This window comes from Betta splendens, chromosome 4, assembly GCF_900634795.4.
Source record: "Betta splendens chromosome 4, fBetSpl5.4, whole genome shotgun sequence".
Taxonomy (NCBI): domain Eukaryota; kingdom Metazoa; phylum Chordata; class Actinopteri; order Anabantiformes; family Osphronemidae; genus Betta; species Betta splendens.
In genome coordinates, this window is record NC_040884.2 from 23,616,916 (window position 1) to 23,642,717 (window position 25,802).

At 46.3% G+C, this 25,802-nt stretch overlaps 4 protein-coding genes across 16 annotated transcripts in view; 2 read left to right on the forward strand and 2 right to left on the reverse strand.

Annotated features, from left to right (window-relative positions):
• Nucleotides 1-3,744, forward strand: part of LOC114853948 (receptor-type tyrosine-protein phosphatase mu-like) — a 71,386-nt gene extending 67,642 nt beyond the window's left edge. For all 13 annotated transcript variants that reach the window (XM_029147880.2, XM_055507684.1, XM_055507686.1 and 10 more), the window contains 5 exons: nt 369-500; nt 583-708; nt 1,408-1,571; nt 1,775-1,910; nt 1,997-3,744. In XM_029147880.2, coding sequence (XP_029003713.1) covers nt 369-500; nt 583-708; nt 1,408-1,571; nt 1,775-1,910; nt 1,997-2,050 — 612 coding nt within the window. In that variant the 3' untranslated portion in view covers nt 2,051-3,744. The remainder of the gene's footprint in view (nt 1-368; nt 501-582; nt 709-1,407; nt 1,572-1,774; nt 1,911-1,996) is intronic.
• Nucleotides 3,745-4,229: 485 nt separating this feature from the next.
• On the forward strand, nt 4,230-11,910 carry LOC114853952 (endothelial zinc finger protein induced by tumor necrosis factor alpha-like). Its single transcript, XM_029147896.3, has 4 exons — nt 4,230-4,389; nt 4,701-4,924; nt 6,436-6,840; nt 9,992-11,910. Exons 2-4 carry the CDS (start codon nt 4,714-4,716, stop codon nt 11,404-11,406), a joined length of 2,031 nt encoding a protein of 676 aa, XP_029003729.1. The 5' UTR covers nt 4,230-4,389; nt 4,701-4,713; the 3' UTR covers nt 11,407-11,910.
• Nucleotides 11,624-16,381, reverse strand: chodl (chondrolectin). Its single transcript, XM_029147949.3, has 8 exons — nt 16,005-16,381; nt 14,504-14,679; nt 14,246-14,424; nt 13,802-13,959; nt 13,678-13,728; nt 13,447-13,518; nt 13,281-13,377; nt 11,624-13,105 (listed from the first exon to the last, which is right to left on the reverse strand). The coding sequence occupies exons 1-8, from the start codon at nt 16,078-16,080 to the stop codon at nt 13,024-13,026; spliced, it is 891 nt and encodes a 296-aa protein (XP_029003782.1). The 5' UTR covers nt 16,081-16,381; the 3' UTR covers nt 11,624-13,023.
• Nucleotides 16,382-18,926: 2,545 nt separating this feature from the next.
• galnt11 (UDP-N-acetyl-alpha-D-galactosamine:polypeptide N-acetylgalactosaminyltransferase 11 (GalNAc-T11)) lies at nt 18,927-23,962 on the reverse strand. The gene is made up of 11 exons (XM_029147904.3): nt 23,743-23,962; nt 23,444-23,567; nt 22,509-22,675; nt 22,294-22,419; nt 21,155-21,404; nt 20,960-21,077; nt 20,627-20,779; nt 20,331-20,549; nt 20,047-20,151; nt 19,823-19,960; nt 18,927-19,740 (listed from the first exon to the last, which is right to left on the reverse strand). The coding sequence occupies exons 1-11, from the start codon at nt 23,960-23,962 to the stop codon at nt 19,609-19,611; spliced, it is 1,752 nt and encodes a 583-aa protein (XP_029003737.1). The 3' UTR covers nt 18,927-19,608.
• Between the last annotated feature and the right edge of the window lie 1,840 nt (nt 23,963-25,802).

Consider the following 25,802-nt stretch of genomic DNA (forward strand, 5'->3'; position numbering starts at 1 on the left):
GTCCACTGAGACTTAGAGGACGAATCAGAGGAGTCCACTGAGTCTGAAAGGAAGAGTCAGAGGAGACTTAGAGGAGTCCAATGGGTATGAGTGGACAAATAAGAGGAGAATTAGAGGACGAATCACAGGTGTCCACTGAAACTAGAACAAATCGAAGGAGTCCACTGAGTCCTGTATGTTGCCCTTTTTCCTGTTTTTACCCTGAATATCCAGCCTTGGTAGAGACAAACCACTGCATTGTCATGGAAACCAAGCTAACAGTTGACCACAGAGTGTGTAATGGAAACATTTTCTTTTCAAATAAAAGGATAGAGAAGGAAAAAGGAATATGTTGGCTGCGTGTGATGTGATGTCATTTCCTGTTGCAGAGCTACAAGCAGCCGTCAGCCTTCATTGTTACCCAGCATCCTCTCCCCAACACGGTGAAGGACTTCTGGCGTTTGGTCCTGGACTACCACTGCACGTCCATCGTCATGCTGAACGATGTGGATCCTGCACAGGTAAACACACCACAGAAAGACACACTGGTGCTTGATGACTGCCTCTAGGTGCCTGGTAACCAGTAAAGTGTCTGTGTCCCAGCTGTGTCCTCAGTACTGGCCGGAGAACGGCCTGCATCGCCTCGGCTCCTTGCAGGTGGAGTTTGTCTCTGCAGACCTGGAGGAGGATGTCATCAGCCGCATCTTCAGAATCTACAACACAGCCAGGGTGCGTCCCCTCCCTTTGACTTTGTCTCGCTCCCTCTCTTTGCTCGCTTTGTCTCAGCCCTTTAGCAGCAGTAACACAAGACGCTTACAGAAATAACACTGTTTAAGGTTTGAGTAACACAAACAATCTTCCTGTCCACTCACTGTTACCAGCTGCTATGTGCTTGAGTTCTGTCTGGTGAAGTTGGGTCTGTTTCGCTGTGTAGAATTGCATTGTGTAGATCACAATGCATTTGACTTAGACCTCAGCCCCCCTTTGGGCTGAGTTTAGCTTTGGGTTTGGTTTCTGCATCATTTCCTCCCTGTGCCTCTCTGCATTTGTTGTGTGTTTGATCCTGTCGCCCCTCCCCACCCGTCTCACGGTGACAGGTCAGATTTAGCTATCAGTGCATTTGATTTCAACCTTTTCTCCTCCCTGTCATCTCCGTTTTATTTTATGATCTGTTTATCCTCTTTCTTCCTTTGTTGCCTTGCAACCTTGTCTTTCCACTGGTTACCTTGCCTTCTTTGCTCGTCCTGTTCATTCCTTTCTGGTTTATTTCTATCCACACCACCTCCATATTTACGTCTCTGCTTTCTTCTGTTCCAACTCGTTTCTTTCCTTTTCCATTTCTTCTCCTGTCAGTGCCATGCTCAGTGTTTATGTGTGGCTTTTTAGGTGAGTTAGATTTGACCCCGTTCTTGCTTTGCCCTCCTGAAGCCACAGGACGGCTACCGCATGGTGCAGCAGTTCCAGTTCCTGGGCTGGCCGATGTACCGGGACACGCCTGTCTCCAAGCGCTCCTTCCTCAAACTGGTTCATCAGGTGGACAAATGGCAGGAGGAGTACGACGGTGGGGACGGACGCACTGTGGTCCACTGCCTGTAAGAATTTACTAAACACTACAGCGACACTACAATGATGGGTGGAACGCTGAGCTCTCATCACTGAGGATTTGTCTCCATCTAGTGAAAAGAAGTTTCTAACCCCTCTATTATTTTCTCCTTCCTTCTTCCTCCTCTCACCTCTTGTTATTGCTTCCTATTTCTTTGTGTCCTGCTCTTGTCCTCTCTCATGTCCTCCCCAGGAATGGAGGGGGTCGCAGCGGCGTTTTCTGCAGTATAAGTATAGTCTGCGAGATGTTGCGACAGCAGCGCTGTGTTGACGTCTTTCACGCTGTAAAAACGCTCAGAAACAACAAACCAAACATGGTGGACCTGCTGGTAACCAACACAAACACACACACACACAGTGAACATACACGTGTAAAAAACAGGGGATGCAAATTTTTCCCCTTTTTTCTCCACAGGAACAGTATAAGTTTTGTTATGAAGTAGCTCTGGAGTATCTCAACTCTGCTTAGCTTCAACAAGAGACAGTCCTTCATCATCCTCATTGTCCCCTGTGACTGACGGAGGAAGAGGTGATGTCTACTACTGAGTGAAGAGGGGAACAGACAGGAGATGTAAGGACGAGGAGGTTTTGCACTGCGTTGTTTGACTGAACCACGAGGACACACTGGACTCCAGCAGACCCATTAATTCTCACGTTTTTATATTAATGTGTTTTTTTACATTTGTGTTCATGTGTTAAAACAAATTAGAACCAAATCCAGATCAGACTGGACCGTCTGATCTGGGATTGCTCATCGGCCTCAGTCATCATGTGACCAACACCTGTGTGCCAGGATACACCTATAGTCTGAGTCCTTGTCTAGAACTTTCCAAATTTTGCTCATGAAATTAGCTGAAGGCAGTAGTCCCATGGCAATGGGAACTCCAATTGTCTTTCCCCCAGTTTCCAAGTAAATTTAGTAAAAGCTATTTTTCTAATTGTCTTATATTTATTCAAGTCTCAACCAGAACCATCTTTAAACCCAGACAGCAGGTAAGGAGGTTTAACAGCTGAACCCTGGAAAGGCATATCTTATAGTTTTAGTTTAATTAAGTGATTGTTTTTTGTTATTTACAGTATTAAGTAAAACATCAATGCTTCAGCTTGTCTGAATTAGCTTCTCATAGTATTTAAATCATAAAAACGGTTGACGACAGGACAGGTGTTATTTTCTTGGAAAGCAGATTTCAAATTTAGACGTCATCTGCGACGGGCAGGTCAGGGTTGGGTAAATGAAATTTGACTAACTATACAGGACACTTCATGAAGATTCAGCATAATGTTGTAAGTGTAAGTGAAAACAGCAATTATTTTGTTAGCCCAAAGGCAGCAAACAGTACACCCCTTGTGGGACACAGTGTGTTAGACACTAAAACTAAAAATCAAATTGATTATTGATTATTTGATTAGTCACAAAACCATGATTTGGAATAAACATCACCCCAGAGTCTGATCCTCACATAAACAGAGCTTTTTAATGCAGCACAGATTTGGTTTTCTTTGTTTTCAGGAATTCAGTCTGATCAATCAGTTTTCCCAGAGAAGCTTAGATAATGAAAACTCTCATAGTTACCACCCAGTGTTTATCTGCTAATAAAGGTTGAGTGACAGGTCAAAAGTTCAGGAAAATAACTTGACTTGAGATTACTTTCCTCAGAAGGAAACACACAAGTCTGTACCATAAACCTAAGAATCACTATCCACCTGTCTCGTACTTTGTTTTTATTTTTACTGGTTCCGGTAAAACTGGAACTTTGAACCTGGACTTCTCCATGTTCTTGTTTCTGGGTATTCTCTCCTCAGTGGCTGGATGGTGCTGGTTGGTGGTTTTGTCTTGGATACTTGTGTGCTGTTAATAATGTACATAGACCAGGAGGAGGCAGGAAGACGAATATTTATTCCTTCAGTTGTTCTGTATCAGTGCTGTTATTGTTGTTTTTGTGAAGCACACAGAGAGACAATCATGTTGGATTTTGATGTTCAACCATGAGAACCACACCACTTGACCACTTATTATTGGTCAAACCCTGGCAGTTACAGGTTGTGATTTTGACTGAATCCTGGTGAAGTATGGCTCTGTAGACGAGAACATTTGTTGTCAAAGCTTTTATTTATGTTGTATGATTCCAAAATACTGCAAATAAAAATATCTATACACTCTTACCTCATGTATATATTTATTTATGGTCTTCTTTACATTCTTGTGACAACTCAGGATGCAGAGTCACAGTCTTACACAGGGTGAAATTTGCTGTAGTAGTAGTCTATGAAGTACTAAGTAGTACTGTGATGGAACAATGTTATACTAATTTGAGGAACTAGGTGGTCAAAGTTCAGTTATTTAGTTTCAAGGTTGTTTACTGTAGAATATTTTTAGTAATGGATTATTGCAATATGACACAATAATGTATGACACTCCAAATTGTTCAAAATTAATTAATATGATATAATGAAATAGGCGGCACGGTGGTGCAGTGGGTAGCACTGCACATAACCCACTTTTTGTGACATACCCAGGGAAGTTTAAGGGCATTAAACACGGTCCAGTTTGTGTTTGTCAGCCAGATGCTCATGATGTAGGCCACAGACGCCGTGACTCAACTTCCAGGCACGTCCAGTTCCTGTTGCGGCCTGTGGGGGGCAGCGCAATCCACATAACCTGCGGGAAAGAAGAAGAACCGTTTCCGGTGCGGCCCACGGTTTCGGCGGCATTTTGATATTTTCTAAACTAAACAGTGAATTTGTGTTACATTGGTTTCTGGACTGGACACTAAAGACCCCCAGAGCCACCGGCGGAGCCGCTGTCAGGTAAAGCGGCGACCCTCCCCGACGGGCTTTGCTTTGTGACGGAAAAAAACGTTAGCAGCTAGCGGATGCTAGCATGGTGCTAAGTTTAGCGCGCGATAGAAAGTTTGTTCAGCAGAAACCAAAACACATAAACGGTCTAATATGTGATTATGAACACGAAGTCTCTTAAGTTATAGTCGGTCTGCTACTGTTGCTGTAACGGGTCGATAGAAACGAAACGGCCGCCACACTGAACCTCAATCTTTACATTAATGGTCAGTCAGAGCAGAAGAAACACAACAAACATCTAATGACGGCTGTCTCCTCTTCAGGGGGATTCTCAAGATGTCGTGCGAACTCCCGCAGCCTCCCACAGGAACCGAGCAGCTTTGTGTTTTCCTGCTCGGAGCTGAAGGAGAGGAGCCGCCGAGGAAGAGGGAGGTGGGCTGCCAGTGGGAGAGCCCGGAGGAGGCAAGGAGGGAGGTGGGCTGTCAGAGCGAGGCGGCGGAGAGGAGAGACGCTGCCGTCCAGGTGGACTTCAGCTGGACACCCACAGGTGAGTCCAGTTAGCCCGGTTCCTGCTCTGCTGGAGTCCAGCGATGTCACGTTTATGTCCAGTAGAATCCCTCGATGCCCTAAAGTCAACAAACGTTCAGCTGTCTCGCCACATCTGAAGTTCTCAGACGTGTAGTTTCTTGCTGACATGCACTATGGGAATTGTCGTTCTTGATGGTGGAAGCTGGTGATGGTTTTTCAGCAGTGGTTGTTCCTGGTGGTCTGTGGGGCTTTCCCCCAGAGGATGGACATTAAATGATTGACACGCGGAAACACAACTCTTATTTAATTGGCGCTATTAACACAATATACGCCAGTAATGTGTCATTTGTGAACGATTCGTTCAATATGAACTAATCTGGTATATGACTCGGGAATACCTAATTCTCTAGGTGAACGATTCGTTCATTGTGATGCAGTACCTTCTCTGACCACATTGCAGCAGCTGCATAAGATCAGTCAGCAGGACAGTCACTAAAAAATGATTCGTTCACGACTCACTCAAGTAAACGTCCTTCCTCGGGGATTCGATCCTTTGTCACTTGACAGCTGTAGCTCATCTCTACGGGGCTGTTTGTACTGAGAAGCAAGGAAATTAATGATATCTGAAAGCTGGTGTTTATTTATTTGTCCCCTGACGCCTGACATACATTATTTATTCATGGAATCGTTAGTGGTCTTTGATTCTAGTATATGTGTGTAGTGTTATTGTGTGTGTAAATAATGTAAAGTGTGTTTGTAAATCTTATACTATCAAAAATACTTTCAAAAATTTTGTCAGTTGGTGTTATACTCAATACCACAAAATAATAAAATATAACTATTAACAACAATAACAACAATAATGCCATGTTTTGGACACAATAAATGCACCACCATTTTTACTTTTTGCTTCAAAAGTCCCACTAATTGCCAAAATAAGTTTTACTTTCAGTTGTTCACTACCAGCTGTCACGTAAAAGGCAGCTCAGGCTGCACGGTTTAGTTCATCATTCTCGTTCATTGTTCACAGCTCAGGCTCTGTGGCAAGCAGCATGTACTACAGTTTGTCTGCGATTTGTTCATATGAATCCTTACAGATTGTTCACTCATTCTCTTGTTACGTGACAGTCAGGCCATGCAGGCTCTATAGCAAGCAGCAAGACATTGAGATTTGTTCATTTGGATCCTTACAGACAGTTTGTTCATTCGTTCATTTCATTTGTAACCAAGCGACTCGTACTGTTAAACAACAATGGCAGAGAAGATGCAGGACATAAGTCACTTCATGTGTGTATTGTGGTGTGTATTTGATTTCACGTGGTTTTAATTGCTTGTGGTACTTTGTGTATTTATAACTTGTCCGCTAAGGCAAACCATATTGTCTTCAGTATATGTTTGCAGGTGGGCTAGAGCACCACCTGCTGTAAATGAACGAAATGAACAAATTACTAAATGAATTGTTTACTTTACTGTTTAAGAGTTAAAGATGCGAGTCACTTAAAAGAATCAATCTTCTGTCTGTGTGTAAAGGTTCATCTCAGATGCTGCTGCACTGTTTGTCTGTCAGACCAGACGAACAAAACGGGGGTGCCCTGCTGCAGCACTGCACTACCAATCGGACCAGAACCAGAACCATCAAACCTGCTATTAGACTCTCCCCCAACCCCTCAGAGTCCAGGTCCAGGACACAAAGGAAAATGCCTCGGAACACCACCAAACGCAATCCACCGAAGCGTGGCCGGGGCCGCAGGGTCTTACCTGGTCCTGGTCGGCAGCAGCAGCAGCAGCAGCAGCAGCAGGAGGAGGAGCAGCAGCAGCAGCAGCAGCAGCAGCAGCAGCAGCAAGAGGAGGAGGAGGAGGAGGAGGAGGAGGAGGTGGAGCTGCGGCGGCAGGTGGAGGACACAGATGACCCTGCCTGGACTCCACCTCGAAAAGGTGAGTGAAGAGGACCAACATGTTCTTATATACTTAAATATTAATTTAAACTTATTACTGTTTTTCTCGATTGCTTAAACATCTTTCTTGGAGCTATGCCTCGCATTCTCACAACAGTAAACACAAATCCATCAAGTTCTCCAGACACTGAAACTCTTTTCCTCTTTTGGATCAAAACCATACACCTTGGCTCCAAAACCAAACTTTGCCCTCAGACAATACACATGAGCCCTCCGGATGGATGGATGGATCAATAGATAGATAGAGAGCTAAACTTTATCCATCCCACAGTGGTGACATTCAATTGCTGGAGTGGCCATAGGAAGACAGCAAGATGCAAAATAGAGAAAGATGTGTAAAATTGTGCTAGATTACAAGGAACATGAAACATATTTACAGCTCAGACATGTAGTACTGTACCTAAATTTATGCAAAATTGGAAGGAACATGTAGGACTCTCACGTAGGTATTTGTGTCCTTGAGCAAGTGTAATGTACAACAGAAGCTACCACAGAGTCATAGAATGTCCTTAGCATAGGCCTGCACACTCCTAAGGACCTCAGTCTCCTCAGAAGGTGGAGGCAACTTTGGCCCTTCTTATACAGGGCATATACAGGGCAGTGTTATCAGTAAAGTCCAGTCCAAGTTTATGGTTCAGAGATGATCTTCAGGCGATCTCTGGTGTTCTTACTGCTGTTCCTTCCTCTCCTCCAGTTTCTCCCCTGTGGCACTTCTTGGCCTGAGTTCATGCTGAACTCACCGCTGTTCCTCTCTGTTCCCTGAGATAGAAAGCCGTCTTCTTCTTGTTGGGAAAGAAGCTGTTTTTGTGGCACAAGGTCCTAGTCCTGAAGGAACGGACCGTCTTGCCAGAGGGGAGGGGCTGGAAGTGTTCATGTCCTGGGTGAGAGGGGTCGGTTGCAATCCTGGCTGCCCGTCTCCGGGTGCTGGAGATGTGCAGTTCCTGGAGAGAAGGAAGGTGGCAGCCAAATAACCTCTCCCCGCAGAGTGTATGACGCGCTGCCGCTTGGGCTTGTCTCTGGCCGTGGACGCTAGCACGTTAGCAAACCAGACTGTGATGGAGGATGTTAGGATGGACTCAATGATGGCAGTGTAGAAGTTCACCAACATCTTCACAGGGAGGTGGAACTTCTTCTGTTGCCTTGGGAAGTCCATCCTCTGCTGAGCCTTCTTGCGGATGGAGCTGATGTTCTGCTCCCACTTGAGGTCCTGGCTGATGATGGTGCCAGGGAAGCGGAAGGGCCATACAGGGTTCACTGGGGTGTCACAGAGGATGACAGGGCTGGGTTCATCCTGAAGTCAACTGTCATCTCTACTGTCTTCAGAGCATTAGGCTCCAGGTTGTTAGCGCTGCACAATGACACCAGACTGGCTATCTCCCTCCTGTAAGCTGACTCATCTCTGTCAGACAGGGAGAGGAGACCGATGAGGGTGGTGACATTAGCAAAATTCAGGAGTTTGACAAACTCGTGTCCAGATGTCCAACCGTTTGTGTACCGGCAGACTAGCAGAGGAGAAGAGACACATCCTCAAATTTGATATGCAATTGATTGAGGGGTTTAAACGCAGGGAGTCCAGGATCAGCCTCCCAAAAGTCTTCATGATGTGAGAGGTCAGGGCCACGGTTTTGTAATCGTTGAGGACTCTGGGACGCGGCGTCTTATTCACTGGTACAATGCATGACTTTTTCCACCCAAGAGGAACTCTCTCCAGCTGCACACTCAGGTTGAAGATGTGTTGGAGGACACCACATAGCTGGGGGGCACAGACCTTCAGCACCCCTGGGTGGTTTTCATCAGGTCCTACAGCCGTTGTTGGGTGAAGCTTGTTTAGCTCCTTTCTCACTTAATCTGCTGTGATTGTGTGTGAGGTGGGGGTGAATGAGCCCTGTGGGTGAAGTGAAGGGGGCCTATCGTGAGCAGCGGGGGGTTTAGAGGCAAACATGGAATCCGTTAAAGAAGCTATTAAGTTTATTGGCCCTGTCCTCGGGCCCCGCAGTCACCTGGCTGCCGGTGATGGTCCTTATGCCCCTCCACACTTCCCTGGTGTTGTTGTTCTGAAGTCTGTGTTCCAGTTTCCGAAACTCCTACTTGCCTCCCTGTCCCATGACCTGAATGCTTTCTTCTTTTCATTCAGGGTGGCTTTGATGTCACCTATGGCTTATTGTTAGGAGAGCAGCCAAAAGTTTTATCGGGTACATGGGTGTCCACGCAAAAATAAATATAATCTTGGATGTAGTCTGTCAGTCCATCAATGGGGACTGAGGTTCAGAGAGCCTCCCAGTCAGTGTCTTCAGTCAGTGTCGGATTCTAACATTACTGTAGAGAGCAGCCTCACTGTGAGGACACTGACCGGTCCTCCTCCCTGAAGGTTTTGATGATGGAGGCCACAGTGAAGCCACTCAAATGTGGCTGCAGTTGCTGTGACAGTTATCATGGACACGGACATGGTCAACAACAGGACAAATACAGTGGCTCCAATTTCAATTTGTCCTTGCCTTTTCTTCTTCTCCTCCCTTTTCCTTTTAACCTATTCTTTCATTTCTCATTAAATCCATTATTTCGTAACTCAAAGAAATGATTTGGGCCCTTTTTGTCTGTTGAAGAATCTAATTGTGTGGTAACTTTTGATGCGTAGTGTGATCTTTTGCTAAATTACTACTGGATTTTGTTGAATACCAGCGTTTTGTAACTGAGCACGAGGTATATAATATATAAGAAATGCAGGGATTTGTGCTTACAGTTTTGAAAAAGGGTTCACCAGATTTGATTCATGAGTCAAAGCAGAGAATAGTGTTTATAGTTCAGAAATGAAAAGTTCAAATGGGAATGCTGCTTTGAAAATGAACTTACGGTTTTGAAAATATGGTTTAAGGCCTGGTTATAGTGTTGTACTAGAAATACGAGAAAAACTCTAATATTCCTTAATAATAGAAATGATAATATTTAAATATATTTGTATAGATTTATCTTGCATGTTATTTAATGTGTAATAAGAATTAGTATTTATTACTTTACATTTATTTTTGTCTAACATTAAAATAATTTTAACATGACATATTTTTACTTAATGATTTTTACTATTTTCCTCTGCATTCGAAGTCTGTTATCACTTTGCTTCTGTCCCCCAGCAGATGTCAATTTTCCTTTGACTCTGGAGGATGTACAGCAGCAGCCAGAGTCCCCGGATGCACCTCTCAGTGTGGTGAAGTTGGAGCTCGACAGCACCGTGTGTGATGTTTGTGGCAAAGTCATGAAGAATAAGTCGAGTCTGGCACGACACTCTTTCATCCACACAGGGAAGAAGCCGTTCGCCTGCCACCTGTGTGACCTGCGCTTCAACCGTCGTGACAACCTGCAGCACCACCTTAACCGGCTGCACCCCAATGGCGTCGCAAAGCTGGAGAAGCAGCGCGAGGTCCCAACCTGGTTGTGCGCAGTCTGTGGTAAAACCTTCAACTGCAGGTCCAGACTCAAGACACACGAGGTCATTCACTCGGGCATTAAACCGCACCGCTGCAACCTCTGTCCCAAAGCCTACATGAGAACCAACGACCTGGAGCACCACAAGAAGATTGCCCACGTGGCGGGCGCAGTGGAGCCTCAGCGGCCAAGTTCGCTCCTCTGCGACTTCTGTGGCAAAGAGTTTAAGTGCAAGTCGCAGCTCGCCATCCACTACCAGACTCACACCGGCGAACGTCCGCACCTGTGCGATATCTGCGGACGCAAATTCGGTCGACAGTACCAGCTCAAACGCCACAAGATCCTGGTCCATATCAATCGAGTGAATGGTGAGAACCCGCCACTTGACGCACCCTTCACCTGCAACATCTGTGGGAAGCGACTGAAGTCGGAGGCGCTGCTCTCTGCTCACTGCCGCATCCACAGCGGTGACAAACCGCACCGCTGTGGCATCTGTCTGCGTAGCTTCCAGCGAGCCACCTGCCTCAAGCAGCACCACGTCCGCGTTCACCTGAAGGTCAGAGTCAGCGATGGCGTGCACGCAGCCGGACGCAGAAGGAGTACGACAGCGAGGGTGTTCCCATGTTCCATCTGCAGCAAAGTCTTTAAGTTTAAGTCTCTGCTGGCGAGCCACTCAATGATCCACAGTGAGATCCGACCGTACGCTTGCGACTTCTGCACCCGCAGCTTCAGGCGCCTCAGTCACCTGAAGAGGCACCGTGAGGTTGTTCATGCCAATGGAGAGCGCCTGCCGCAGAGCTTTGTCTGCCACATCTGTGGCAAAGACAAGAAGTGCCGCTCGCAGCTTGCAAGGCACGTCATCATCCACACCGGCGAGCGCCCGTACGCCTGTGACCTCTGCACCGCCCGCTTTAACCGCCACGGGAACCTGCAGCAGCACAAGAAGCGCATGCATGGAGTAGGAAGGACCCCGGCCCAGGAGCCCCCGCCCATCCTGTTTGACGATGACATTACTCTGACGTACAAACAGGAAGCGACAGTGATGGCTGTAGACGTTGCAGCAGAGCACTTTGAGACTGTGATGAGCGATGACACAGATGCTCACCAGCAGCTTGACGTCACGTAACACATCTGGACCGAGCGTGCTCACACCGTCCTGAATCAAACTGGACACACAGATGGGAACGTACGGACTGAAGACGTGACATTAAAGCAGACACAATCATAAGAGACGCTTCGGTGATCTGAATTACACATGTGCTTGAATCAGTAAAATAAACCAGGGTTACCTCTGCTGTTCATGTCACATGTTGGAAACAAAAGAAGGCAGCTAACAGACCAACTCTGTAGTGAAGGAAGTTTATTCATGACACGACGAAAGTGTGTGTGGAGGTTTGTCTGCTAGACAGAAACCAAGAACTACTTCACAAACTTTACCATGAAACAGTTTTGATGAGGAAACATTAATTGATTGAGGGATTTTACCAGTTGAAAATGAAACTTTACACATCAAAGAGCTTTAATCTTCCTGCTCCAGTGATCTGGGCTCAAGCTCATGTTTCACAAAACTGGAGCTTTGAACTGGAATCTCTTAATGTCGCTACATTTATTAAACAATTACACAACAAAACATTAATTTTGCTGTAGTTAATGTGACTGTTTTATCTTTTTTCATTAGAACATTAGAACACAATCTTTCGGTCAAAAAGGGAATGGATCTTTTCAAAGATGTGGCTAACACTTGGTCATACTAATGGTTTTCACTATATAGAACTGGCAGAAGTGAACGTGGTGCTGCTGGACCGGTCCCGAAGCTGCACAGCTGTCACCTGATTCTTTTAATCTTGCTACGGTTTTGTCTTACTGATATTTTTTACCAGGATACGGATCCGTCAGTAGCTGGATCTCCCAGGCACTGTAGTATTTCTGCTATCGCCGCTCTTGGGTTGTTTCCACTCACCTGACTGTGACTTATTAAGCTCGCCGACGGCACCACTGATGACAGTTAAGGTGAGAAAACGTTCTCAAAGTTGGGATTCATTGCTGTAAATAAAAGGTAAAAGCAGTAAATATAACAGTGATTTGTTTAAATTCAGACATTTGAATGTTTCACAGCTGTAACATTGTTTTAACACTTGTTAAAACTCTGGATCAACGTGACGAGCAGCAGGAACTGAATCAAATTTGTACATATTTAATTTTTTTTTTTTACTTTAACAATAGATACTTCTCAATGTGACTCAGAACCAGAACAAACTCACTTCACGATGTTAACATGATTCTGCTGAAGCAGCAAATCGAATTAAACCTAAACACCCTCGCCTTGTTGCAATTAAACCCACCCCACCCATTGTGCAGCTGATCCATCAGATGACTCTAAAATCAAACACACTCCTAAAAGTGACTCCTCCCAGTGGGATACTTCATTTTCTCTCAGCTGCAGCTCACTCCATCTCATTAACTCAACACGGTTAATTAAAGTGACAGGCTGGAACATGACGGCCACAGGAAACACAGTTGGTTCAGCAGGTGAGCACAGAGCGATCATACAAACAGGTGAATGGAAGGATAAAAGTAAGGAAAGGAGTCAAAGATTAGTGATGTTTAAACAAAAACCCTCGATGGAAGGAAGATCGTGTGAAAATTGAATAGAAGCTAAATGACATCATTGTCCATCTGTTTATGTCATTCCTGTCCATCAGTTGATCGTGATTCCTCTGCCATGATGTCACATGGTGGGGGTTTATACATCCATGCTGTCAGGTTTTGGCGCACAGGTAATCCATAGATTTGATTGGTCAACAGCCGTCTTGGTGCGGGGTCGACTGAAAAAGGAAAAGCAGGGGTGATTCTAAAACTGGTCACATTCACAGTTTCAACCAAGCGTGCCCACAACCAGGGAGTACAAAGACACACTGTGAAACCTGTGCCCCACTGAAGCAAGACTGCCTCAGAGTTTGACCCGTCAGAAGCACTGCACACAAGAAAAGGGCGTCTCACCTCTGACTGAGCATCTGAAAGCAACATGTTCCAGAGGCCACGAGGATGAGCAGCAGCAGGGGGATTGTGGGAATGATCACATAGACCAGTAACATGCCTGAAGAGAGACAGAAGGGCTGTTAAATCAAGACCAGTCCATTTCAAGCCGGACCAGCTGTACTGGTACCTGAAGCTCCTGTCATGGTGACGTCTGCTCTGTCTGCAGGATGCGTGACCACACCTCCACCTGTCGTGGTCACTGCAGAGACACAACAACACAAACCATCTGGATGATCAGCAGGAATTCCTGTCTGTGTCAAAGTGTTTCCTCTTTAGACTGAAGACAAGTGAAAGGAAACTGTTATAAAATAAAAGCATGTGGGATTTCACTTTTATCTACCCAGGCCCTCCTGCTCACCTGTGCCCCGTCCTGCAGGTGTGTCACCCTGTTTCTTCGCAAGGTAGCTCTCTGAAAAACCACGGACGAACAATGACGAGAGGTGAACTGATGGAAGGACAGAATGCAGGCTGGCTGGTGTTACCTGGCTGGTATTTGCAGATGAAGTTGTGTTTCATGTTGCAGCGGTCATCGTTCCACTGGTACAGATAAGGACCGCCCATACCCGTTGGTGCCGTGGGCTGATGGTACATGACGACGCAGGCTTCTCCTCCACAGGACGGCTCGTCAGTATACCAGTTCCTGCATCAGTGACATCGTGTTCTGGAGGAGGTTGTTTTGTCTTTGTGTAGACTTTAGTTAATTTATGAGCTATTGTAGCAATAGGGTGTGAAACAGGAGTGAGGGTCATTTTTGATGTGTCCATCAGCGTGTTTGTCTGTAAGGAGCCAGAGACGGCTATGCTCATGTGGACAGATGTGGGACCTCAACCACCTTCCTGCATTGGCCTGAACTGTAAATGTTTCAGACCTGTTTCTGTTTCCATATCGACCTAATTTCAGTGATCAAGCTGTTACATCACACCCACCTGAAGAGGGCGGGGCTGCCGTCCGTCCAGTGGTACAGCTGTGGGCAGGAAATAAAGGTGTTGCTTTGTTCAGGGTGAGCTTGATCCGCTCCGTCCACTCGGGTGAGACCGATCCAGAAATCCCCGTCTGCAATGCCTCCACCTGTTTCTGCTCCACCCACGGCTCCTGAACGCAGCTTCTGAAGAGGAGGAAGAAGATTGTGAAGGGAGAAAGAGAAGAGCAAAATATACACAAAGACAACCGCCTGGGTGTCTCACCTGCAGCAGATGCTCCATGTCCCTCTGCTCGGCCGGGCTCTCGATGCTGAGCAGAGACCCTCCATCCACTTTGCAAGCCTGATGCGCTTCCCTGAACGCAACACGACTTGAGATGTCGTGGAAATATGCGATCTTATAGCAGGGACGCAGTGGATCATCCAAACACACCATTTGACCTGGAGACAAAGACTGGCTCCTTAACCAGAAGAGCTCCTGTCCCCTGTCCTCAGCAGAGGATTCTGCTCACTATCACCACAATTCCTTACGAGTTTGAATTGAATTGAATTTTTACACCACTCAACCGCTGGTGGAGCTAACCACCCACTCCATGGGCGTTGTGCTATCATACATATCTTACATGGTTGAGTGTGTATCACAGTCACTAGTCTCTACTAGTTTAGTCTAATCAGTGTGTCATTATTACATTAGAGCCAGATTCACTGAAGTTGGATCTGTCCAGTAGGAAAAACACTGATGGCAAGTGTTTCTGTGTATCTGCAGTGATTAATCCTCAGCCTGGTTCAAAGAGCTGCGCACACACTTGAAGCTACTTTAAGTGATTAGCTGGATTCTCTTCTGCACCATCATCACTTTGCTGTTAAAGCCACTAAAGAGCTCCATATATAACTGTCTAGCAGCAGCCACACTCGCCCGCTCTGTCTCCCTCCCTTAAAATCAGATTTGCTTCACTGGCATGAGCCTCATTCAGGCTAGCATCGTTCTGCCAGCACAGGTTAGAAGTCAAAGGGTTTTAGCACAAAGACAACAAATGGCTTATAAATGACCACAGGTCTCGTCTGTACAAATGAATATAAACATGTTATTAATACACATCCTTGGTGGATGCAGTACTTCACTCACAATAAAAACTGTTTTCTGCCTCACCAGGACAGAGAGGCTCATCCTGACGTGGACTGATCTAATGTGCAGTTTGACCAGAGAATGAAAGAACATTCCCACCCGGCAGGTTAAATCCTGCCTGAGCCCCAATAGAATCGACCCAGAGCTGCTGAGCGCCCAGGTAAGGAACACCTGCTTCCAGTTCAGTACCAGTGTGAGCTTCAGCCTGTTCACCTCAGTGCTGCTGGTGAGATATTCATTTAGTTTAAACACTGCTCCTTTCAGTTTGAAAAGACTTCAGCTCCACTTACTGTTGAACGCCTTGTGCTTCAAGGTTTCAAGCATCTTTGACCGATGCAAAATAAAGTGTCAGCAGGAGCTAAATAAATAAAAAATATATCTAACTGGGTACAAATTCATTACAGAATTTCAGCCACTGTAGAAGAATTTACACACTCAAGTTTAAGGGTTAATCAGAAAATAGACTCTTTGCTCAGTTAAAGCACAGAAATCATTAATCGCTTAATCACTAATCACTTAATATATTTAATGTACATAAATCAGTAGTAATTCAATAATTATGAATCAGTTCAAACGGCCAAGGTTTAACACCTCAGGACTAAAGTTTACTTTAGATCAGCTGCTTAATCTGTTAACTTACCGCTGACCACTCGAGCTCCATTCAACCGGGCCAGTGCCGTCGCCATGACGATCCCGAGCATCATCCCTCTCTCCATTGTGCCAGTAAGTATAAGAAATTCAGCTGAAGTTTAACCTTGTTTCTTTTTTTAGAAAAGGTCCCACAGCTCCATGTTTCCTGCAGTCGTCGGTATTTCTCTCTGAGAAAGTGTTTCTGTGCTGCTGTCTCTCTCTCCTCCCCCTCCCTCATTGATCCTGCCCACAGAGCCCCAGATGTAACCTCCTCTTTCATTAAGCCCTGGGGGGCCGTACACACTCACTTTAATTCACTTAGAGGCATGAGGAGCCGGTTGGTTCCCAGCATGTAGCTGATCAATAGATAAAACACCGTCCTTCTGATAACAGCTGCAGTTATGAGCAACACTTCTGCTCTTCATTGATCCGGCAGACGTGTTCACCTCCCATCGCTCTCCCTGCTGGACTGCGTTAGTCCCAGTAATCACCAGCCCACATATGGGGGGGGGGGCATCAATGCTTAGAGAGACAGTTTTTGTCGTTAGATATGAAATGTGTGGAAGGACAAGCTGAGCTGCTAAGAGAGGCACAGCCTCACGTTGAGCTGTCTGTCATTCTGTTCTGTTGTGCCTACGTTCAGTCACATCATCATCCTACAGTAGCAGATGTAAACTGGACTCGGTCAAAGTGAATGAGGTCAAGGTCTTTTGTTGCCTTCAGCCAGAAGAAACAGCTGAGATCATCATCATCACCGTCACTATCGTGGTCATATCTGCAACTAAAGCTAAAATATTTTTTGTCTTTGCCGCTGGCTCATGGCGTCCTGCATCACTGGGTCACACACTCAGAACTACAAAACAAGTACGGATACTCTTCAGCTGGTGACTTAAACTGTACAGACGCTGAACAATCACTGTGGTGAGCAGCATCTAGATTCCACTTTGTCTTAGGATAAAAGGCCAGTGATTGTGGGACAGCTTGGTAGGTGCATGTGACAGCTCCAAGAACTGTCACAAAAATGATAACTAAAATGATGTTGTCAAACGAGGTGGTTATTAGTTTCACATTGGAGAAATTTGACCTCTGCATTTGCCCCCATCCCCTGGGGAACAGTCAGCTGCCACGTGGCGCCACCCAGGGAGCTATTGTGAAGTGTCTTGCTCAAGGGCACACCTGGTGCCAGAAGCAGAGATCAAACTGGGGCCGATGTTCTACCCACTGAGCTACTAGGCCAAGTAGACACAGTTTACTGCTGTCTGTGAAGACCAAATACACATATACATAGAGCGAAATGTAAAGAAGCTGGAAAGCTAATACCTCTGGCCTGAGTATGACGATTGGGCACATTAGTAATATTGACATATGAGTATAAACATTAAAACGTCCTCAGGTGTTGGGCTCTGATGGAAATCTTTCGGATCGTTGGCAACGTCTGGAAACGTGAGCACAGACGTGGCAGAACAGTTTATTATACCTTTGATGGAAAATGGAAATCAATGGAACCTGACCTGCCTTCAATGGCTCTCACTAGCCTGGGTACAGAACGGTTCCTGAATGCACCAGCTCCGTTTCTCACCTGCATCATCCATCGCTCCTTCCACCCATCCCGTCGTCCTGTGAAGTGTCAAGGTGTTGAAAAGTAGCAAATGTTAGAAGCAGTGTTTCAGGTGCACTTTGGACGGACAGACTGTCTCTAATAAACCGGGTCAGGTTTTGTTCTGCTCCAGAGTTGTGATCAGATCATCTTACTGACACACTTAGAGGGTGAAACTGGATCCATAACGTGATTATGTTAAACCCACAGAGAATGTGTTAAAGCCGAGAGACGAGTGGAGCGAGAGACCGAAGTCCCACATCCGAACCAGCAGTGAGCGTTTGAACTCAAAACTGAGTTCAGGGTTCATCATCCAGTCACACACACACACACACACACACACACACACACACACACACACACACACACACACACACTGTGTACAAAGAAGCATTTGCATAATGAAGCCATAAAAACAAACACACACACACAAATGATGACCTGTTGGATCTCCTCTATTCCCAGTATTGATTGGCGTATTGATCAGCTGCAGGCGGCTGATCGTCTCCGTCCAGAACACAGTCCACTTACCACTGATTACCGCCCACAAAAAGGGCAGCAGTTAACCTGAGTGCAGGAGGATGATGATGAGCTTCAGGTGACTCACTGCAGTAACGCTGACTCAGCTCTGGAAACTTTAGACAGAAATTAGAACTTGGAACTATGATACCAGTTTCAGTCAGAGTCTGGGTCTGGCCACATGGTCTGGAGGTGCTATCAGAACTACAAACCCTCCTCTGGTTCAGAGTTAAAGCTTCATCATCATCATCATCATCATCAGGATCAGGGATTAAAGTCAGTGTTTAATTAGAACGCCTGTTGTTGTCGACAAAAGATGTTCTTCATTGTGTTTATTAGATGCAATGATGAAGAACGGTTCACAGACGTACCAGGCTTATCTTCTCCACGTTAACGGTTCCACAGATTATCACAGCTTTTAAAGACATGATTCAAAGAACTTCAAATGTGAACACAGGTTTACACAGTACACAGATGTGGTCTGTCCCCAACTCAATGTGCAAGGATTCATGGAACCATGAAAGAACCACAAGACCCTCATGGATCTTCCTCAAGGTAACTGATGGATCCCAAGTATCCGCTCAAAGATGAAAGAATAGTTTCAAGAATGCCTGGAAGAATCCTGGAGCCTCTTTAAACCTCCTAATTTCTAATTTACCAGACGTAACCCCACAAGAAATAAATGTGACAAATTCCCAGAAAAGACCAGCGGAGCCACAAAGCCTCAGGACAGTTTTTCTACACCACACTGACACCTGTTGTTCATCATGTGGAACTACAGTGAACACAAGACAGTTTAAAATAAAGAGTTCCAGATAATGGAAAACGTTTATTTTGGTTCATGACAAAAAATCTTAAATACTGTAAATGATTATTTATTGCGGTAACTGTGTGACCTGAATAGAAACTCCTTAAAACCTGATGGAGGATCCAGCTGTGACTTAGCAGCTTCTCTCTGCACCTACCAGGTGGAGGGCAGCAGCTGCACATGAACTGAATCCAACCTTCACTATCACTTGTTACGTGCACTCTCACACAAGTGTGTGTATTTAAAACAGGGAACCTGTCTTAAGCTGTTTAATAAATGACTCAAGATGTTAGAACACTGATGTAACACTGTGGATCGGACCCAGCACAGGATTCATCTGTCCAGTAGTGCTAGTCCAGAGACTCATAGACTTTCAGAACATGTTAAAAAATGAATCACTTTAAAATCAGATTCTCACCGTTACACTAACAGCGATATCTGGGATTAAAACCCCAAAATATCAGCTCCACTTCACACAGGATGCAGAGCATTACTTCCGGGATGTTCAATGTCATTACAGGCCAAGTCAGAAATGAAAACCTACTCCAGTTGATTTCTGGAATACTTGTTTCCCAAATTCAAAACCATTCCAGGATACTTCAGCGTGTCTTCAGCAGATCAGATAAAGGTGAGTCTTCTAAAAGCTCAGGAGAAACTAAAACACGTCAAATCCACAAAGTTGTCCTGTCTTCAGGCCTGCAGCTGCCACTGTTGCACCTGAGAGGAGTCACAGATCACCATGGAGACATAGCCTTTGGCCCCCATTGGCTGTGCAACGGACAGACACTGACCAACTGAAACCTGGTAGAGACGATTGGATTTCTACAAAGAGACAGACCAGAGTTAAGACACTCAGAAGCGTGAGCTTGGCCTGGACACATGTATGTTTGTGTGGAAGTCTCACCCCCAGGCTCCACTGCTGTGACCCTCCAGAACCGTGACACTTCATCAGTCTGGGAGGGTCAAATGTCCTGACCTCTGACACGTCCAGACACAGCAGACCTGCCAGGACCAGCTGACCCTCCTCATCGTAGACCCATTGCTGAACACAGACAAGTAGAGGTTGAGGGACATGCTAAACATGTGTCAAACAGGAACTGACGACAGTGAATAAGAGCGTCTGTTCACCTGCTCTGGGTCTCGAGGGTCACAAGGTCTCAGGACGACGGTGCCCCCCTTCTGACTGGCTCGGCCCTGGGCCACCAGACAACGTCCAGTCGCCAGGTTACGAAGCTGTAAGACATGTTTTGATAAAATTCTTGATGTTTTGTGGATGTTAAATGTGAGCTGCTGTCATGTTTTCCTGGTTCCGATCAGATCAGGGTCATAGTATTGGTCTTGAATAAAATAAGTAACAGAACCTCACCAAACCACAAGAATGTGAGTATCTGGCTGTGGGACGGTTCTGGTACCTGTCCTCTCTGCAGGACTTTGGGTCGTTTCAGCCCCTTGTTCATGAACACTGGCTGCAGCTGCTTGTTGCCATTGGCGATGGTCTGCATCTCAGGGTAGATGGTGTCCAGGTACCAGCGGAAGGAGCGACACTTTAGCCGTTTCCTTAGCTCCACCCTGTCGCTGATGTCGCCAAAGCTGCGCTCGCGTAACTCTGGTCGCAGAGAGAGGTACTGCTCCTGATGGGACCACACATGCATGACACGACTAACAGGACTCCGAGGATGTCTGCTGGGTCACCGTGTCTGCCCGTTACCTTGTACTCGTCCATCCATGTGTGAGCCAGACGCAGAGAATTGTGGGCCATGGTGTCCTGCCCCCCCGGGGATCCATAAGGTCTCCTCTTCCTAAAGATGTGACCAACTCTGGAGCAGGGGACGATGAGCAGCTGACCCCCACACATCCAGATCTGAGAGGGACACAGGACAACGTCAGAAGTTCAGAACCAAACAGTCGCGGTTCCTCTCCTGTAGCCCACAGAACAGAAGGAGCCTGTATGACTTGTATGACCAATTATAGTGACCGGGTTCAGACAGTGTGAGAAAGACATAGTTTCACCACATCCACCATATTTTTGACCTTTTCTCACCCTGAAGGAGATTTCCAGGTTTTCTCCACCCCAGATGTCCATGCCGGCATCATACTGGCCAAGCTCGTTGAAGTACCTCCTGTTCATAGCGAACAAACCTCCAGCCATGGTGGGAGACCTGGAGGAGCATCCAAATTGAATCAGAATCTGCTTCACACAAAAATGCTCCCCCCAAATTATCAGTCAGTGCATTACCTTATTGGCCTGGTAGCTGCCTCTGGCCCTGTAAACTCAGAGGGTGGGACGGGGTCCCACTTAAAGTGCAACCCCCAGTTAAAGCCTCCTCTGACGATGGGGGAGGACGAGTAAGCGAGCGTGTCAGCTGAGATGATGTCGATGACTGGGCAGACGACGGTGCGGCGGTCCATCTGGATCGGAGCCAGCAGAGGCTGCAGCCAGGCCTCATTGACCTCACAGTGACTGTCCAGGAAAACCAGCACTTCACCTGAACCCAGAAATAGGAGAATAGAATGATATTTCTATGTAGGATAGAGTTTTAAATTCTCCTACTCACCTACAAAGCACTTAATGATAAAGCTCCTTCTTATTTTAAAGACCTCATAGTTCCTTATGCTGCCAGCAGAACACTTGTGGTTCCTAGATTCTTTAAATATAGAATGGGAGGCAGAGCTTTTAGCTACCAAGCTCCTCTTCTGTGGAACCAGCTCCCTGTTCAGGTTCGAGAAGCTGACACACTCTGCACCTTTAAGAGCAGGCTTAAAATCTTCCTTTTTGATAAAGCTTATAAGTTATTTGTCTCTTTCTCATCAGTAGCTGTGCTTCTCCCCCACTCTCTCTCTCTCCCACTCTGTCCTCGCCTACAGGTTTCATTGGACTAAAGGATACCTAAAAGCTCATGTCCATGCTATGGGCAGTCCTTGGTCCAACCATCTTGCCTGTACTCTGTTGTTGCTTGTTGTTGTTCTCACCCTAGACGGTCAAGGCAGATGGCCACATCCAGCCTGGTTCTACTGGAGATTTCTTCTTCTTGCTGTATGTGGGATTTGTTGGTTTTAGTTGTGTAAGGTCTTAAACCTTACCTTGAAGTGTGCCTTGAGATACCTTTGTTGTGATTTGGCACCGTATAAATAAAAATTTATTCAAGAGACCAGGGCCACATCACAGAACAGTGCCTACAACTGGACCACAGCAGACCTCTGGTTCAGGAAAGGTAGCATGTAGGCAGTGACGACGTATGCAGGGAACAAGTGGGATTCAAAGTTGTTTTGTTCAAGAGCACGTAGAGAGTGAGGATGAAGGATGAGGGATGTGGTAGCTAAAACACGCACTTTAAGGCTGTAGAACAGAAGAGAGTGCAAGGGTGTAGGATGTACCAGTAGCGTGTGAGGCTCCTATCATCCGTCCTCTGATGAGTCCTTCCCTCCTCTGGTTCCTCACCAGCTGGACCTTCCTCTCCAGCTCCTCACTGATGTAGCGGTCTAAGTGTTCCTTTAGCTCATCTAAACAAACACAGCATATACGTGAAGTTTCAGATTAAGAGTATTGTTTAAGCATTTATTCTGAAGTTTACAAGTGTTTCCTGTGTTACCGAGCTCACTGTGGTCGTCCACCAGAATGATCTCATGCAGCAGGTGGGCCGGCGTTCTGTCCAGCACGCTGTGGACAGTTCTCAGCAGGGCAGAGAAGGCCTCGTTGAAGAAACAGATCACAATGCTGGCAGAAGGTAGATCCAGAGGATAGACTTTGTCCTTGCACCTGAGCACAGAGATACGCCACCTGATCAGAACATACAGTATCAGGTTACAACTGGTCCCTAAACACACAACAGCTGCTGCTGGATCTGGATCAGAAGGACCTGAGCACACCGGGTCCATCCAGGTGAACCCCCACAAAACAAAGAACGGGGGATCCATGGAGAGCCAGAAGTTTCCCATCATGCCACGTAGTTACATTATTTTCAGGGCGTGATGATGGTATGGAATTTATGGGGGGAATAATAACACTGAATAATTGTTTATTTCAGAATCATAAATGTGTGCATTGGAGACCGTCATGTGACAGCTGTCGGCGAGCAGCTTTACTGAGGATTGGCTCCAGACATTAATCCCTCAACCGGCTGTTAGTCTGTCGCTCAAACTCCAGTTCTGGCTTAGAGATCACTTAAGTTAGCCATGTTAATATAAAGTTTGAATGGTTCACTGTTCACAGCTGTTTTTCTGCTCTGATAAGTTGAATGATTCATTACAGGAGCTTTTAGATTTGCTGCTGAATTGTAAGCAGTTCTGCAAACATTAAAGTGATCTTAATTACATCTGAAGCTTTACATTGTATAGAACACAGAATTTCTGCCCTCAGCCGACAACCCAGCGTGAAACTTCAGACCTAGTTTAACGTACAGCTCCAGATGTATCAGTATCACACAGGGCCCTAATGTGTTAAGGTTCTGCAGGTACATCCAGACGAGGTGCACAATATCAGTGTGTCTGATCCAGAACTGGGACCAGCAGCAACGTAGGTTCTTACTGGGACACCCTAGTGTCTGGCAGCTCCCTGCGGTAGCCCAGTCTTGTGGAAATGAGGACGTTGAAGGCGTGTTGGTGGTAACCAGTGTCTCTGAGCTCCTGATCCTCTTCGTTGAATATCATCCCTGCACACAGAGTCACAGAGTCAGAGTCAGGATCCAGGAGGGACACAGTAACATTGTGTTTACAAGGACAGAATCAGTGTCAGAACCATCAGCTCGGTATTTCAGTTTGGAACAATAAGTTTAAACCTTTATAGGAATTCATTTGTTAAACACACAACACACCACTGCCTCTCACCCATCTCCGGTGACAGCTCTGCTCCCCGATTGGGTGGCTGAGGCCGGCGTCCCGCCTTCTCTTCGGACAGGACCCCAGTGATGAGCCGTCCCCGGTGCGGCAGAGGGGACCTGGGGCCCGACTCAGCCCCCAGAGAGAAGTAGAGGAAGAGGAGGAGGGACCAGGTGGCCGAGGTGGCGAGGCAGCCATAGCAGAAGTAGCGCAGCGTCACACTGGCCATGGTGGCCGAGTGAGCATTGCCTTACATCACACTGCAGAGGTGAGAGAGGTGAGCGTCACAACTGTGCGCGCGCGCAGGTTCAGACACATTAACGGGAGGGTCAAAGGTCACAGGATGGTAAACATACACTAGTGATTTATACATTAACATGGCTCGTTTGCTGGTTCTACTGATAAAGACGGTTCAGCTCCGTTCTGCCGACGGAGGAACTAATGAACTGATGGACACGTGCTGTAACCTGAATACGTTTCCATGGCAGCAGCGACAGAAACTCAACAACCAGCAGAACATTACTACGCGGTGTCCCTGTGCAGCACCACAGGTCCAACTCTTGTCACTCACTGCTGCTAACAGGAACACTTTCTGCGACCGTGCACCAGAACCGCTGTTCTGGAGACAAACTCGGACACTGGAGTTGATAAACTGAGCTCACCTTCACAGACAAGTAATCCAAACTAAAGGCAGCGTTCAAACAGATCACATTTAGAGCCTCGGAGTCAGACTCGGGTGTCCAGTGTGGTTTGAAACAGCAGTGAAACACTTTGAACCGTTATTTGTACAAAACCAAAGCAAGACAAGGTAAACCGGGTCACCTAAACGTGACCTGTAGCTGAGCCACGGCCGCCACGGACTTTAGCTACGCTCGTTTTTCCAGAGAGAATATAAAGGGTTTAAAGGGAAACGTGCAGCTATTCTACCGAACCCTGTCCGATAATGGAACTCGCTAGCATAGCGAGGGTTAGCTAAAATCAAGGGTCACACGGGAAATTACAGGTCCTGAATTAATCTATAACCACGGTCCGAAAACCACAGGCTCGGTACCGAACTGTACTCACGGTTCAGGAGCTCACAGCATTTTGCTCAGCGGCACTCAGGTCAGCCTGGTCTGGGCACGCTCCGTTTAGCCGCTGCAGCTAAAACGAGCGCGTTTTCCAGTGAAGCTCCGAGTGTAGCTGCAGAGACGGACCAACAGCTTTACCTTGGTGACGGAACCACACGAAGTTTCTCACAAACGGTACCACATCGTTCAGACACTCGCACGTGACTTCCGTACATTGCCTTCACAATAAGACAAATCTGACACCTGTTCTGAAGCCGATACTTCAAAATAAAACCCCAAAGGCTGAGATTTTGATGGTACCGGGTTTGGCTCAGTGGATGCTGTTCTGTTGTGTCTTAATGTCAGTCCACTCAGTTAAGATTCCACTTTGAACTGCAAACAGAGTCTGCATGAATGTCATGCAGGAAATCAGGGATCATAGATTTAACAGTAAAACCTCAGCACATTGGACGAAGGTGAACAAGCGCCCTCATATCTACAGGAACAGAGATTTGTCACCACAGCTGTCTCTTCCTCACCAACAGAACGGGTGTGGGGGGTTCTGTGCCCTGGGACGCTGCTCAACATCTGTGGACTCGGGGTTCCTATTTAAAGGATGGGTCAGGTGCTTGGTTTTGTTTGATTTATACCGTGATCACTACACTGCACAGCTGGTCTCATCAGTGATAGTTTAGCTGAGTTTTTTTTTTCAATATTTTGTATCTACTAAAAGATGTTTTAACCCAGTCAAGGTGAATACAAATTCAGTGTTTAAATCAGTAGAGTGAAGCCTTCGCCTGGATGGTAGTTATGTGGGTGGATGTATGAATCAGAAACAGCTGTTCCCAGCTGGCTGGACAGCACCTCTTACACTCATGGTTCCATCCACTTTCAGGTTTTCTTGTTTTCTGACCCACGTTAGAACTACCGTTTCCTCTTTTTCATGCTTGTGCTCCACTCGACCACTGCTGCTGACCACGTACTTCTTCCTCTGCTCTAACAGTGATAGTAGAAAAAAAA

What these genes read in the sequence shown, in the direction of transcription:
- LOC114853952 (XM_029147896.3), top strand. Translation starts at nt 4,714, where the DNA reads ATGTCGTGCGAACTCCCGCAGCCTCCCACAGGAACCGAGCAGCTTTGT. An exon ending in CTTCAGCTGGACACCCACAG is followed by an intron (nt 4,925 to 6,435) that starts GTGAGTCCAGTT and finishes CTGTGTGTAAAG; the next exon opens with GTTCATCTCAGATGCTGCTG. An exon ending in CTGGACTCCACCTCGAAAAG is followed by an intron (nt 6,841 to 9,991) that starts GTGAGTGAAGAG and finishes GTCCCCCAGCAG; the next exon opens with ATGTCAATTTTCCTTTGACT.
- chodl (XM_029147949.3), bottom strand. Translation starts at nt 16,080, where the DNA reads ATGGAGAGAGGGATGATGCTCGGGATCGTCATGGCGACGGCACTGGCC. An exon ending in TGGAGCTCGAGTGGTCAGCG is followed by an intron (nt 14,680 to 16,004) that starts GTAAGTTAACAG and finishes CTTTGTCTCCAG; the next exon opens with GTCAAATGGTGTGTTTGGAT. An exon ending in CATCTGCAAATACCAGCCAG is followed by an intron (nt 13,729 to 13,801) that starts GTAACACCAGCC and finishes GTGGTTTTTCAG; the next exon opens with AGAGCTACCTTGCGAAGAAA.
- galnt11 (XM_029147904.3), bottom strand. Translation starts at nt 23,962, where the DNA reads ATGGCCAGTGTGACGCTGCGCTACTTCTGCTATGGCTGCCTCGCCACC. An exon ending in AGAGCTGTCACCGGAGATGG is followed by an intron (nt 23,568 to 23,742) that starts GTGAGAGGCAGT and finishes CTCTGTGTGCAG; the next exon opens with GGATGATATTCAACGAAGAG. An exon ending in CATGGATGGACGAGTACAAG is followed by an intron (nt 20,550 to 20,626) that starts GTAACGGGCAGA and finishes TGGTCCCATCAG; the next exon opens with GAGCAGTACCTCTCTCTGCG.